This window comes from Chelmon rostratus, chromosome 18 (assembly GCF_017976325.1).
Source record: "Chelmon rostratus isolate fCheRos1 chromosome 18, fCheRos1.pri, whole genome shotgun sequence".
NCBI lineage: Eukaryota > Metazoa > Chordata > Actinopteri > Chaetodontiformes > Chaetodontidae > Chelmon > Chelmon rostratus.
The window spans coordinates 9,951,986-9,967,880 of record NC_055675.1 but is presented as its reverse complement, the minus strand read 5'-3'; the positions used below and the strand labels follow the sequence as shown (position 1 = coordinate 9,967,880).

The following is a 15,895-nucleotide window of genomic DNA, read 5'->3' as shown; positions in this document are numbered from 1 at the left end:
TTTTATCCCAGTTAGTGAAACAATCACTATATCACAAGTTGCATAACAGACCAAATCTGCTATTAATGTAAAAGAAATCTCATAAAAACCTGTTGCATAACATGTGTTCTTTTCCAGTATATTCTTTGATGTCCCAGAAATAATTTGAACCTGTTAGGGATGAGGACTTCCAGTGAATGGCAGTGTGCTCATGGCTAGTTTCCATCACAGTTCTTCCCTTCCATACAGGTCCCCTCTTCTTCTTCTTCTTCTTCTTCTTCTATCCATTCTAATAGATGCACCGCACAAAAAAAAAAAAAAAAAAAAGGCCATTGCTGCTGGCTGGCCAAAAAAAGAAAAGCTTGGCTCAACGGCTTTGTTCATTCACTTTCCATTGCAAATCCAACAGGCATTCTCTCAGCTCTCCTTTTCCCTGACCACAGCTATGGCTTTGGATACAGCAGCAAGTCTGTCCTTTCTCCTTTTGTGTCTGAAGATAATGTCCACTGTTTGAAGGGAAGGGAATTAAAGTTCACTCAGGAGAGCACAGTCTATAATAGTGACCATTAACAATATCATCCCAAGGGTAACAGAAAAGCTACTCCACTGACAATGTAGAGACTGTAACTTTGTGGAATATTTGTAGGAAATATACCAAAAAGTAAGTCTCTTTCATTCATTGTCTATGAGGCGGCTCCCAGTTATTATTTCTTTTTGTCACAGATAGATTTGTACAGTGCTCTCTGCGATTAGCTGTAGGAATGTGTTGTCCAACTTCACAAATCTAGAAGGAAATATTTCAAGGTCAGACTTTGATTGTAAGATGAAGTTTGGCTTGGGGTTGGACCTTTTTAACATGAAAATAACTACTTGTCATCCAGAACTGACTGAGTGAGAGGGAAAAAAAATAAAAAAAAAACAAAACAAGGGGGAAAAAAAGATGACCTCAAGTTTTTAAAATGTGCATCCTTAAAAGTGTGTGACCTCCAGAGTGGTGTTCAGATCTAAGCCTCGAGGCCACAGGGTCAGTTTAAGTATTTGTCACAGCTAAGAGTCCAAGAGTCAACGTGCATGGGTTTCGTCAGTACCTAGTAAGATCCTGCCATACTACCTCGCCTTTCATGCCTTCTCAGCTACACTTGCAAGACTTGACAATCATGTTGGAGAGCTGCTCCACTTTGGGGGTTCGTCCAGAGTAGTAGAGTATAGTGAGGGGTTCCAGGTCTTGAGGGACACAGCAGGGGGAGGCCGATGCCTCTGGATTCAGAGTGTTGTACAGGCTCAGCAGCTATTAGAAAGCACACAGGACACATAAAACCTCACTTTCAAATGGTATTTACCGTTTAAATCAGTGTAATAACTAGACTCTCTGACTGATATATCTGTGAGGGCACATGTTTGAGAATCCATCATGGCGATTTATCAGCGACCAAATGAACAAATATCATGTTTTCTTACATTTTCTGGAAGATTAAAGCTGTGGTAGGCAGTTTCTTTTGGACACCACCATAGCTTTTCAGCATATTGTAATTCAAGCAGTCTGAGAGAAAACTAGACTTCTGCACCCCCTTTTGGCTTTTAAAAAAAATCTAGCTCGTGACAGGAGACTTTGGCTGATCTCAGGTCATTTCAGAGAGATCGTTCATATCGGCTGTTCAACAAATGCAGATGCACAAGCATCCATCTATCCCTTCAGATGGCGAAAGCCAGAAAGTCAGAAAGTCAGAGCTTTCTCCTCATCTTTATTTTAGCGCTGTGCCAGTGCTAGAGAAACTGGAACTCTGATTCAATGGTGACATATCTGCAACTTATAATTTTCTAACACCTCTTTTGCCTACAAAAGTGTGTAATACAGACGTGTGTGTGAGCACGTCGCAGCTCCACACAGAACGTCAGACCCAGCATGTTTGACGCCAAGAAGCATGATGACAAACAGTGGGGAGTAAGTTCTGAGGGGGCACGGATGGTGTGTGTGTAGCGTACTAGCCTCTCTGTTATACAGGGAGGGGCGTCTTTGAGAAGGTGAGTCGTGGTGAGAGAGAACCGGTTCTTGGCGATGGTCACGCCGAAGAGAGACGCCAACTCTTTCTGCTGCCATTCAGACTTGTGGGTTTGGTGGGAGGGGCGTCATGGACTCAACCATATAGAGCATGTGTGGCCAAAACATTAAGCTAAGAGAGGCTACAAGTCAGAAACTGACAACAATCGCTCACAAACTCTCTCGTTTTATGTCCTTCTTACCGAGCTGTGTGTTGTATCTGAGCTCCTCAGGTACGGGCAGGGCCCGGAGCAGTAGTTAGCATCGTAACCACTGGGCTCATGGATCCACTTCCAGTCCAAGTCACGCCGGAAATCGATGTGAAGCCGTCGAACACAGCAGCTCTCCTCCGTGTTTCTGTGATGAGGATGACAAACAGTAGCGCAATCAGTCCCCAGATTTATATTTAATTCCTTCTTGGTCACATGTGGGGTATACCAGATACAGTGTGGGGCAGCATATACTATGTTTGTATGTATATAAGCTGATATATATGATTATATATATATATATATATATATGATATATACATACGTGTGACATTAATAAGATCAAAAATCTTAGCACAATTTTGCAATTAGGAAATTTGAAGAATTTGATGAACTGACCCAAAGACTACATGTACAAATACTTATGATGTATGCATCCCTTACGAGAAACAGTAGTTTGTGTCAAGCGCTCTCTTGCGTCGGCGTGTGGATTGAGTGTCCAGGCGGTGGGGTGGGATCATCATGAGGATAAGGTGAGGCAGGTACTGCTCCTTTTTCTTGTTCAGGTGATCCAGGTCCAAGCGTTTGTGCTCCTCATCTCCGTCCACACCTTAATTATAGACATGATTGACGTAAACTTAAAGCAGCCGCTTAGTGGACTTTTTTCTATCGTGATTGCCCTCAGCCTGAGCATACAATTTGCAAAATTATTGACTATGAAACTGCCATGCCTGTAATTCTTTCACAAAATCCAGCAGTGAAATCAAGAAGGGGAGGAAATTACAAAAAAATGCCTTTTTGTGTATGATATATTGTTTCTAAAAGCACACATACAACACACGTTTAATCTTAGTGGTCTGAAGCAAGCAGCAGTTCACTTTCAATATAAAGACTGTCATCAATGATCTTGTAACTGTAAGGACTAAGGACCATTTCAGCATAAAGTAACAGCAAAAAGCATAAAAAGATATATGACAAAGTGTTGTTGGAGCCCACCTTTAAACTTCACCTCCAGCACCTCGTTCTCATTGTCAATGATGTCACCATTTGGGTTAAAGGTGTGGCAGGGACAGTGCACACTGATTTCCAAACCCAGATTAGTTCCTGATGGCAAACAATTACGAAAAAAAGATGATGACCGTCAGGATTAAAGATTTTAGACCCTAGAAATGAGAGTGACCTCAGTCTCACCTCTGTTCAACAGCCATTCTCGCACTGTTTCAGTCACATCGAAGGAGACCCACTCTCGAGTACCTTTGGTCAGCACATTCTTGGCCCCAATGTAGCGTTGTTTCCTAATGTGTTCATTTGGCCTCACAATCTGTGAAGAAATAACAGTTTAACGGTCACTCTGAAGGGTTTTGTCTCAATACTGAAACAGCTTCAACAAAATAGCATGCAGAGCAGAGCAGACACCGGACAGGATTTCGGTGTGAGAAGAGCCTGTTTACCATGTTTAGCATGTTAGCATGCTAACATCTGCCAAGTAGCACAAAGGGCACTGATGCAGCTGATGAGAATGTTATTAGTATTTTGGATATTTGGTCACAAACGAAAATATTGCACGAATTGTGACCAAATGGTGACACTAGATTTATTTACTGGGAAGCTTGAATGTGTGTACCAAATTTTGTAACGTAAGAGATGTTGAGATCTTTCAGTAAAAGCCAAAAATGTCAACATGCTGGTGATGCTAGAGGAAGACGTCTCCTCTGGGGAATATGAAGGTCTGTGCAAAGTCAATGTCAATCGATTCAATAGTTGTTGAGATAATAGTGTGGACCAAAAGTGTTGCAGTATCTGTCAGACATGAATCATGTGTGAGCGTGGCTAAAAATATGGTTTTTGCTCCTCCTTTTCTAGAATATTGGTATTGAGCAACATTAGCATTCAATTGGAGTCATGCTTGTATCCACCTGAGTAATGTAAGTCCACTATTCACTCTTCTTTTAACGCTTTTTGTATCTCTGGAGAGAAATATCTGGCTCTTTAGCTTGTAAGCTGTTCCCTTCCTCACCACATAGCTTAGTTCCCAGCCTTGTAAGTGATGTATGTCATTTCTTGGGCAAGTGATATCGAAGTTTATCAAACCTTATTTACTAAAACAGCTGCCTGCTTTTGATGGAAACAAGGTTGTTAAGTGTAGCCATGTTCAACCATGCAGTAAATATGTGCGCTCTAAGACCAAAACAATAAACTAAAGGCTAAAAAAAGCTGTGCACATCTGCAGAATTGGATGGATTGGAAGTTTGTAACTGCAAGCAACACATTTCACATTACCCCGAGTCTTTTTGTTCTTTCACCACATTAAAATGTTGGTATACTAATAATTGTGCAGTGTCCAGTTCATAGCTTTTTGTTAAAAAGAAACACGGTGGTTGTTCAGTGGGAGCACCTCGCACATACAACTAGCATCAACGGCAAGTCACAAGAAACAGTACAGCAGTGCACATTAATGCTTGCCGTGTGTTTGGATACAAATGTAAAACAAATATGAACGAAAAACAAGAGCATCGTTTATTTCAACTCTGTCCCATATTCCCCTCTGTGTTTGAAATCGGCAGCAAGAAGGGTTTGCTTTGGTAGAATGAAATTTAAATTTGTCATGGTGTCACCCCTGACCACAGTATGTTTGTATGCTGGTACCATTTCTTATTTTTACTTTAATAATTATCTTTATATTGGATCCTTAATGCCAAGCATGAATAACAAGGACCTGATGACATTGACTTCAACTTACAAAAGCGTTTATAAGTGTTTAGATATTTGCAATTCAGCAAATAAGAACAGTATTTCTCCAGAATGAATCACCCCGTCTTTAATAAACTCTGCACACTGTGCTGAGGACAGAATGTTAAAGACCTCCACATAACCAAAATGAGGACCATATTAGATCCGGGCTGCCAGCGCTGCACTAACAGGACCCCTGTCCCGGTTCTGCAAACATTCTGCAGGCCTGTGGAGCTTGTTTGGCTTTTGGTCTGGCAGGTGCCCACGCCTGCAACCACAATCTGATTATTGTTGGCTCTCGCTGTCAATTAGAGCTTGAAATCATGTGGTGAACAACTAACCAGCTTATGTAAGATACGTTCTCGACAGGCTAGAATTGAACTATCTAGTAACAAAGATTGCATTAAAGAAAAAGACTGAAGCTCCTTGTCGCCTTGACTGTGAGCTTTGCCTTTGATCTTGATAGAAGGACAAGGAAACGGTACCTTTACGCACCTGGTAGAGCTCAATCCGCTGTTCATTCCTCTTGGCACTTGAGTTTGGCATCCTCAGAGCACGAAACTCTGCTCTGAAAAGGTTGGTCGAGTTCCTTTCCATGGCGGACACGTTGAAGCGGAAAACCTTGGAGGTGATGCCTTTTGGGCAGTAGAGCAGGTCATCTGGAACAGAGAGAGAGAGTAAAATAAGGTTTGGTGAGAGAACATGCTTAGAGATTCTTCATCGGGACCTGATGTAATACAAGCAGTGCGTGTCTGAACAAAGACCTCAACTGCTACGCCACCTCTTGACAATAATCACACTCGTGCTTTGTGATCTTCTTCATATGAGTGTAGCAGCTGAAATGAAATGTGCTCAGGTAGACCTTTTTCACAGCAGTCCACATGACCTCTGTTTTAAAAAACATCTTTGTACACACGGCAACGCAAAAACGATCATCACCACACCATCAAACAAGCATTCAGGGCGTGTGGGTGGTGATGAAATTTACATCTGTGATACATCAAATACAAGAGAAGAGCATTCTGAGGATGAGTAGTGATCGTTGTTTTCCATTGGCGGTCGTATCTTAAAAACACAAACAGTAGTAGCTAATTATTTATTTGTAGCTATTTAACACCTCCCTCACCCTCACATTTTTCCCAGAGATTCTCCCATATTTGACCATTCTCTCCCTACGCCTCCCATTTAGATATTTTCACCTGTATTCAAAATAAAGATGTTGGCTGTAAGGTAGACGGGAGTCTTAACTGCCTATTTGATGTGTTAGCTACATTGCACTCAGTATATACATTTGAGTAAATTTCAGCTGCTGTTGGTATATTTTATTGTTTATTGTTTTAGTATATATTTTTTTGTCTTAGTATATTTTCATTTCTGGTATATTTTGATTGCATTTTCGCATATTTTTACTGCATGTTGGTGTATTTTATTCTAGTATCTTTATTCTATTTTATTATCTTTCTTATCTTTTTTATTATCTTGTTTCTAACACAGGGTTGCAATGCAAATTTCATTAACATGTTATGCTCAATGACAATAAAGGCAATCTTGAATTCCCCTCCAGTACAGCAGGGGGCGCTACGTAGAACACTACGTAGAGTCATTCACTCAAATGGCATCCAACCATAAAACAAGAACGAGAACGGGATGGATGAATGGGATGGAGCACCTGCCAAAAAAGGCGAAAAATAACAATGGACGTGTGTAAATTGAGGGGTTGACATCATCTTTTCTCAAACACATGTATGTGTTTCTGTGAGTTTGGAAAAAAATGTACTTTAAAGGGCTTTTCAAAAAAATCTTTTCAACTCTAGATGGCAATGCGATGTGTACTTTTCTCCTTTTTTGATGTATCATACTGCTTCAGATGCTTTCAAATAAAGCGATACTAATATAAAAGTAATGGCATGGAATCGCAGCAAATGTTTTTCTTAATAAACCCGAGGGCTTATAAACCCATTCACACCTAAAATATGATCTTGTGTTTACTGACTCCTTAATGGCTGGCACGAGGTTTATCAGGCCACAGTGAATGATTAGTGTGGTTTCCTGCCTTATCAGAATTCCTCTAACACATTTTTGTCTATATTTGGTGGAAATGAAAATGCTGTAATTGTAATAGCAATATTATTGGGCTTAGTATGACTTCACCTCCCTGGTATCTGCGTATCAAAAAGCCTGCTATCCTCGGTCCCACTGACAACTTTTTGGACCCAAACCCCTCTCTGACTATGATGACTTCTCCACAACCCAACTTCAGTCATTGACATATGCCAGATTCTGTATGCGTACCATGCTATAAAAGGAAAACTTTCCGATGTTTGCAGTCCAGCCTCTCAATGCAGTAATTTGCCAGTCTTCCAGCAGCTTTCAGCTTCATTTGCACCTGCCACAGATTTTTGTTGGTTCACACTGCTGCTTCTGATCCACCAAAGGTCAACAGTTTACCTTCACAAACCATCCAAAAGCGAGTGTGGGTTTGCCCACATTAACCAAGGGACAGTGATGTCCCTGGCTCGGACTCAAAAATATTCCCCAAAGCCAGACTTCTTACACACGCCAACAGTTAGATGAACTGATATCACTCTTATGCCTGTCTGAGAAGTATGCAGCTACAGACAGCAGCCAGTTAGCTTAGCTTAGCACAAAGACTGGACACAGGGGGAACAGCTAGCCTGGCTTTGTCCAAAGGTCACAAATTCAACCTACAGGTACATAGTAGGGACAAATGCCTTTAAGTGTTTGTTGAAACATTTAGTAGCAAAAAAGACTCCATCTTTAATGAAAGAAAGAAAATAATTCCTAAAGTGGAATCATCGTCTCTAATGTCAAGTAGTGACTCTTACCAAAACATCCATTGGGATGCTGAATAGGCACACTGCTAATTAGAGCACATCAGCAGCATTAAGTCATTTCTTCACGTGCCCCAAAATGACATGCTTGCTTTCAAGTGACAAGCTCCGCCCTTAGCAATTATGATGGGAGCCAAGGAGGACGTAATGTGATTGTACTGTAGAGCGACCAAGTCGGTGTAGTAGGGAGGTCGGGGGATGGCTGGATGGGTCAACAAATCATCGGACACTTGAGACAGCTGTTCATTTCCAATTTCAACATATGGTCATCACTGTTTAAAGCATGACCTGGATCATCCCCTAAGTGTTTATTATTGTCACCATGACAACAAAACTTCCCTTATCTTAACGGAGTAGCCACTTGAACCCAAATCATGATGTTTCCCAACCTTAACAAAGTCATTATTTTATTTTGTGCCGACACCGAACCTTAATCATAACATTGTTTTGGAGACAAATGATGTCCTGGTGAAGGGGACGGGACATCCGATCAGAAAAGGCATCTATGTGACGTTCCAGAGGGCGGGGACTAACTTTGTGTTTTGTTGTCATGTTGTCCTTTTCAGACACTTGTTTTGTCGCTTGAATCGATGATAAGAGGACTGAAAGGCAGCACTGGACAAAATGTGGACGCAGAAATACACCTGTCATCAGGTGAGAGTTTTGATCGGACAGGTTAAGAAACTTTAGAACCGTATTTACTTCGCAGATGACACTCTAAACATGATAAAGATACTGAATATTTAGGAAGTTAATAATAATTGCAGTATTATACACATAATATACTGTGTTAGTCTGCTGCTAGGTTATTTCTCTTTATCACCATTTAGCTGAATAAAATCGGCCCCGCCAGAGTAGAATGAGGGTTCAGCACAACGAATCTATAAAAATTGTTCATCTTGCCTGCACCAGCATATGAAAATCGCATTAACCAGTCTCTGTGAGCAGGCTCAGTGTATGCATGTGGATATACAGGGTATTGACAAAATGCATATTTCCAAGTATGAGATCATCTTGGACACATAAAAAGCACTCAATGCCATGCCAATACCACAGTTTTAGGATTGAGAAAGTACAAATCGGAGAATGTTATGAGCTTGTCGACATTTTAACTATCTGAGAAGTAGAGATGTTGACTGGGGCACACACACGCACAGGTACTTACAGCATGTGTCAGTTCAGCATTTATGCTCTTACACTGCCTTTCTGCGATTTTCCCTTTGTTTTTCAACTAATCACATCAGAACTGGGCATAAAGAAACGGTGGTCCTCACTCAACTGTAAGAAAAGTACACATATGTAAATGTGTCTTACATCTTTGTATCTGAAGCCCATCTGTGGCTCTGAAGCCACCGCACCAACTCGAGGCACCTACTGCCTGGCGTTTTTGTCAAAACCATTTTGTGAGATTCAAAACAGAACATTGCTGAGGGAAAATAGGTCTTTTGAGAAACACCTGTTGATTTCAAAGGGACTGTGATGCAATGGTCTTGGCTTTGCTTTAGACCGTGAGGCCCTCTTTGGCTCCTCCACACGCACAGTATTTATCCTATTCTACTTTCTCGGTAATCCAGACTCAGTCGAACCACATGCTGTACGAATCTCCCTCAAGTGCTGACACATGTCCCTCTCAGCGCAGGTTTTCCACTTCCAGCTTTTAATTCTATAGAGGGAAACGGTTGAGCCAAACAGAGGTTTAGCACAAATCACTTGAAGTAAAAACAATGTGAGCCTCGCAGGGCTTTGCAGATAATCTTAACAAATGGCTCACAAACAAAATAAAGCTTGTTATTAACCAAGCAGTGAAATATTACCTAGTGGCAATAAAATGACGGCACAGGGGAATCATTCAGGTTTAAGGGGATGAATGCAGGCTCAGTTTCACACTCAATTAGCAAAGTTAAACCTGAGCAGTGCAGTCAGTGATCTCATGCTCATGGGCCACCCGTGTGGGTGATTCACTGGCCAGCACGGGCAGTGGGGTCCACGTTAAGCTCCATCTCAATGTAGAGGTGGGTGGTGGTGATGTTTCAGTGTATGGAAGAGCTTCGTGGGACCCCACTCCTCCTCCTCCTCCTGACAGACTCCAGGGGGAGAGAGGGATCCCTGTGTCCAGACTAATGGGGAGGTCCCTCTATCGTCTAACTTTCCTGTCCACCTCTGTTAACTTTTCCTACTCCTTCTCCTAAAGGCATCCCCATCCGCCTGGGCAGATGTCCCTCTCATTTGGGCCTGACTGGAAAGGAAGTGGGAACATCTGGGGAGAAGGACAGGATCCATGGAGGAAAAAAACAAGAGGAGGAAGAGTGGAGTCAAGAGTAGGAGGAGAGTGACTTTCCTGGAACACTGGTGCAGGGTTAAAACAGGTTGGTGAGCACCACAGTAACAAAGCACATCCTCCAAGTGCACAGCAAGTTCACCTCTCAGGTTTACAAAAACCTGCAAGAGCTCTGGCAAGTCAGCCTTTTTAAAAAGATAATCAACTGTTGGTTCACAGATATTTCTGTATTTAAGCCCCCCTCTGCTCTAAAATGGGTTTTGCTTGATGTTGAGCTCCACGGTGCAGACTAGAAGACAGTTTTCACTTTCATCTGCTGACGTTCAAGTCTAAGTGTAACACGCTTACATACATGATGATTACATGACATCACAACTGGTCTGGAGGTCAGTCCTGGTCCAGCCAGCAACATAAACAAGAGTGATGTGGAAACCTGAAACAGCAAGGATGGACTCAACATGAAAGCAGGAGACATCTCGCGTCCAGCTAATTACACTTAATGAATGGAAAATATTTGCGTGTTCATAGATTGTTTTTCAATGAGAGAGAAGGCGTGGATGTCATTTTACTATTTCTTAACCAAATTACTCAACGTTTTGTGGTTATGAGACACAGGCTTCTTCAAAGCAGAATATGTTTATATGCCTTCAAACATGTGTGAGGGTGATACTTCATGTGCAAAAGACTGAACTTTAAGTTATAAGTACCCGATTGTTATCAGAGCCATAGGAACTGTAGGTTTGAGATTGGTGCGTCTGGCACTTCATCTGGTGCGTAATTACGCACTACATACCTGTTGATTGCTGCCATTAAAACGAGAAAGGAAGAGAAGCTTGGCTGCCTAAAGTGTAATACTTACTGCTTTCTGGCGGTCCGTAGACCATGTTGAATTTGTATATCTCTTTGGCATAGTACTCTGTCTCCGTGTTGTCCTGACCGCAACTCTGCTGCCGATCCCTCCTGAGCTCCTCCAGTAGCTCCTTGGTGCTGTTATACAATGCTTGGATCTGATACGGGATTTTGCTCGGTCCGAGGGAGTGCGGAGGACTCGTCAGTCGGAGTTTGCTGAGAATCTGACCGCGTATCGCCTCGACCCTCTTCCTTTTCACGTGGTCGATGTCCACGGTGGCACAAGTTGACAGGGACGAGCTCAAGGTCGCGCAGTTGAGGAGGAGGACGAACAGCAAAGCCTTACCCAGATGCATCTTTCTCTCTGCATCTGGTTCGCCCGGGAGTCGTAGTGTGCAGATTCACAGGTCAGCCTGCCAAAGATCACTGTCAGGTAGCCTTCAGATGAAGCCCCGCTGCTTTCTCTGGAGCTAATGAGGAAAAACTCCTCGCTTAGTGCGTTTTCTTGCCGCAGTCCCTTTTGTTATCAGCAGATATCCAAGTTTGCCCATTAGACATTACTCAACTCAAAGTCCCGAACAACGGAAACTGTCCCGCATGTATAAAACTTCTCCGGCGCACATATATCTGTGGGAACAGACACACTTCTCTTTTGCATTCTTGTGCTCAGTCTAGTAGATTTAAGTCGTCCCGCCGCTTTGGCATATTCCTCCTCTTTTCTGTCTCATTAAAGTCTTGTGGCGCTTTGTTGTCTCTGAGGAGGCAGACCGCAGGCTGTCAGGTTAACGAGGTATGCGCGACTTTGAGCGGTCGGTATGGCCCCACATGTTTTTTATACCGCTAGTTTCTGACGTTTGATGGAGGAGGGACCGCAGGCACCCGGGAGAGCCCGAATCATAACAGCGCTCGCTGCGACGCGCCAGACGTCAAGTTGTGGCACAAGAAGTGCGTAAAATACAGCCTGATGTTTGAGTTCCTGACCAGGTCAGTCATGTGAAGTTTGGAAGTTTTAGTTTGAATAAACCTGCTGTTTTTTATGAAGTGAAGTGGTCCCTTATTTTTTAAATGTTTTTAATAGTGGCAGCATCAATGGAGATCTAACAGAGGTCTCAGTACTTTCTCTTGGTTCTCTACTGTAGGTATGTTCATGGCCTGGGTCGCGCGCCCTCTAGTGGCAAGTTGTGGTACTCGCATGTGCCGACTTTTTCTGACAACAGAGTGTCTCCTTATTCGTCCTTTATTGATTCAATCCATCTTTAAACTATATTATAGCACATATTGTTTTAAACGACATGTGTTTTTAAGATGTTTTTTCTGTCCTGAAACGTAAACGCTTAACATCTGCTTCTCAGGCTGGTTCAGGGACAGCTGATTGAATCAAGACCAATATAATAGTCAAATCTAAGTGTAAGACTCAATATGTACAAACATATACAGTGTCTTGATATTGCCTTGGATAAAACGGAATTTTAAAACCCAATATTTCTGTGGTAGAAACCATAAAAATAACAATAAGTGGGATTTGACATGTACACCAAACCCATAAAGAATTTCTGATCATTCACATTGGGGTCCTTTGTCTGCTCTTCTTTTGCCAGAGCCTTCTTACAAAGACCCACACAATGCTTATCCTGTTGTCAGAAGCTGCTCTCAAATTACAGAAATCCTTTCAGACCTCACATTCTGGCAACATGGTTACATGACTGTTCAAAGGAACCAAAGTCTCTTCGTTGGTTGCAGATTTTCCCATGCCCTCTGCAAACCACCATACGCACAAAATCCATTTTTCTGCACTGCCCTGAAGTTATTTTATCTTTTTGATTTTTTTCTCCCCTTGCACAGTCTGTTTTATCTCTATTCATAGAGCATATCCACATTCTCAGACCTATTTTAGGTCGAAGCTCACTCAACCACCGGAGGCCCCGTACCCAAACATGGGGTCTGGCATTTCACTATGTTTCTCTTGCCCACCAGTTTGCATAGCAAGAATGATTTCGTAGAATGTCCAAACTTGGTAAATATTTGGCTTTGAGTCATAGATCATATGTCCAGGTGCCTTTTTGTCCTGTATACAAACACACTTGATTTATTTTGCTGGTTTGCTGAAGTTGGAGATGAATATGAGGTATATATTTACAAATGTTGTGAGAACAGGGTCATTTCTTCCTCTGTCTGCCACGGTACTTAGTATGTGAGTGAAAATCAGTCTGTCAGCAGTGCAGTTAGCCTACTTACTGACTGCTTTATCAGATGTCCCCTCGGAAAGTGTGATGTGATTTATTTCAACATCATTATATGTGTGAACAGTGCCTGATGTAGAGTCATTTTTGACTTCTTCTGATTCTCCATAGAGAATGTCAAGTTGCCTTTCTCTTCTGTTTCTTTTGCAGTTGCATAAAAATGGGCTTGAATCAGCAATTTCTTGTCCCATGTACTGTAAATATCAGTTGAAATAAAGCTCCATTGTGCTGTTTACACAGGCGAACAATAAAAGCCCTGTTTGTTAATAATCAGGCTCATCAGTATCTGTTGTCTTTATGTGTTGGTCATGGGAACAGCGTTGCTTTCCTGTTTATTGTTCGGGAATTGGTTTCCAGTAACGTCACTGCAAGCTCTGGCTGAAATGTCTTCATTCATAACTTTGGCTCAGTGATGTGCCAGCGATCCAAACCCAGACCGGGTGTTCGGGCTTTTTGCAGGGTCCAAAAATGAATGAGATGTCGTCATGGCCGTTGTTGAACTATTTTAGGACAGGCACCCAGGTCCCTGGTGTCTATTAGCTACTGCCCCTCAGTCTTACATGCAAGCTTCATGCACTTCGGTGCACTGCATTGTGGCTGATCTCAAAAGTTTGAAAATGATTTTAGGAAAGAGTTAATGACAATTGTGACACATTTCTGATATGATCTTTATTCTTGTAGATAATCTCTAGTAAATCATGTTCCGGTTTGAATATGCTCTTACCTAATGTGGCTTATTTAAATGTGCTTTCTATTGACAGAGTCTGGCAGTTTACATCTCACTGTCAACTGAGCATTTAGTTGTTTTGGTGGCATTAAAGAGGTTCCTTGTTCTCTATCTCTGTTGCAGCCGTTTCTGTCTCATCCTTTGGCATTTACTGTAATGTTGGCAGTTCTCCATTAAGCCAGCAGGTGATGCTGCTTAACAAACAATGTTTGGTGTCTGCGTCTGAAAGAGCAGAGAAACTCGACATATTGAACACTTTCAGGATCATGTTTTTAAAAAATGTGCACTCCATGGCCACTTTGTAAAATCTAATGCAACCTAATATAACAGCTCAGCCATATATTATACCTTTACAAAGATAATAATGCTCCGTTTTGATAGACACTGTCAAAAAGAATTGAATGAATCACTTCAGATTCAGTTATGTGTGAATCTGCATCAGCTGAAATTAGAAAAGTACTGAACTCATCATTAACACCACAGTACTCAGTCTCTTTCGTTCTCCTCTCTGGTCATGTCGTATAAATGACCATGTACCAGATTTTTTACTTCGGGATTGACCATCTATTTCCATTTGTCCTATCAAGTCTGTGTGGAGAGATTCTGTAATGGGTTGTGGGTCTTCATCAGGAGGCCGTATACACACACACACACACACACACACACACACACACTCACACACACTGCTGCATGGACTTTGTCTGGTGCACAGAAATTATGTCATCCCGTACACATACACATGCACACGTTGTGCTGAACTGTCTGGGGATTCCTAGACACGATCCCAGACATCACCATCGAAGTTCACTTTTACTCCAAGCGTCCTCCGCTGATTACCTCACTGCTGGGTCAGGTTTTAGTGAGTCATTCTCCGGCAATCTCTCCGTCTCGCACAACGCACGGAAAAGGAATGCAGCTACAGACCGGAGGATGACAAAAAAAAAAAAAAAAACACATGCTGGTAGTCATACGGAGGAATATGTCCTGTTTTTTCCCTGTAAAGTAGGTTACATTCCTGCTGAGTGTACTCGTCAGAGTTGTCGCTGCAACTGTAGCGCTTAAGCTCTTCCAGCAGCGCGGTGATTGGGCTGCTGTTGTGTTTGCTTTGTTTTTTGTTAAGATTTTGTCATGGTTCCGTAGAGCAGGCAGACCTCGCCATTTGACCACATCCGCACAGTCGTGCTGCTGAAGACTGGCTAGACAGAGTCAGACAAACCCCAAATACTAAGCAGAGTCGTGCCAGATTTCCCTACTACAGCACAGTGACAAGCCAGCGCAGTAAAGTCTGCTTCGTCTCGGGGTAACAAGCCTATGAGTCATACTTGGGAGTCAGTTGGACAGGAATGCTAACAGGAGACCCCTAAAAACCCGCACCAGCGGAGACAATGATGTGTATATGTCATAGCCATACAACTCAAATGACTCATTTGATTCGTCCACCATCTGTGTTAGTCATCAGTTGTCTCAATACATGTACATAGGAAAGGAATACCGCGCCGGCTAGACGATGACTTAAGGTGAGATCACGTGGATCCGGCAAAAGCTTGTCTCGCTGTCATTGTTATGTCTGAGGTTTTGTATTTTTATCTCGCTCTAGTCGCCCACTGAGTAAGTACAATGTTTAAATAACTGCTGAGTTAAAGGCTTGTTTCTGTGTTGTGTCTACATTCGAGGCAGCTTTGCTTGTAGGCAGCTCCAATCGGCTTCAGATGATTAACGTTTGAGAAGTTTTGAATGCTGGCATGCTCACAGTCTCTGTTGTTGCTACTCTCGGTCAAGGCTCTGCTCTTTTCTGACTTTTCTGAACTCTGAAGTCTGAGAGCAGAGTTGCTGCCCATCTACTGCGGCATGATGAAAAAAACAAACACTAAAGCAAGACAATGTAACTTTTGAAAGAAGAAATGCATTCTTCCTCTGATCAATAAAAGGTTAATTGATAAGCAATTAAACGCACCACTGCTAAGTTCAGCCCTCTCAGAGGTGGTGCTGTTCC

At 42.3% G+C, this 15,895-nt stretch overlaps 1 protein-coding gene across 3 annotated transcripts; it reads right to left on the bottom strand.

Annotated features, from left to right (window-relative positions):
• Nucleotides 1–309: 309 nt before the first annotated feature.
• On the bottom strand, nt 310–11,719 carry LOC121621866 (transforming growth factor beta-3 proprotein-like). Of its 3 annotated transcripts, none has more exons than XM_041958554.1 (8): nt 10,946–11,719; nt 5,452–5,615; nt 3,418–3,547; nt 3,223–3,330; nt 2,671–2,836; nt 2,221–2,374; nt 1,068–1,267; nt 310–485 (listed from the first exon to the last, which is right to left on the bottom strand). In XM_041958554.1, the coding sequence occupies exons 1-7, from the start codon at nt 11,289–11,291 to the stop codon at nt 1,109–1,111; spliced, it is 1,227 nt and encodes a 408-aa protein (XP_041814488.1). In that variant the 5' UTR covers nt 11,292–11,719; the 3' UTR covers nt 310–485; nt 1,068–1,108. The 3 variants fall into 3 exon arrangements, with proteins under 3 accessions (XP_041814488.1, XP_041814489.1, XP_041814487.1); XM_041958555.1 differs by having other exon boundaries at nt 1,091–1,267; XM_041958553.1 differs by having other exon boundaries at nt 310–1,267.
• Nucleotides 11,720–15,895: the final 4,176 nt, after the last annotated feature.

Coding starts and splice junctions, on each gene's coding strand:
- LOC121621866 (XM_041958553.1), bottom strand. CDS start 11,291: ATGCATCTGGGTAAGGCTTTGCTGTTCGTCCTCCTCCTCAACTGCGCG. Junction 2,837..3,222: donor GCTGGAGGTGAAGTTTAAAG/GTGGGCTCCAAC, acceptor TCTATAATTAAG/GTGTGGACGGAGATGAGGAG. Junction 1,268..2,220: donor CAGATACAACACACAGCTCG/GTAAGAAGGACA, acceptor GCTTTCTAATAG/CTGCTGAGCCTGTACAACAC.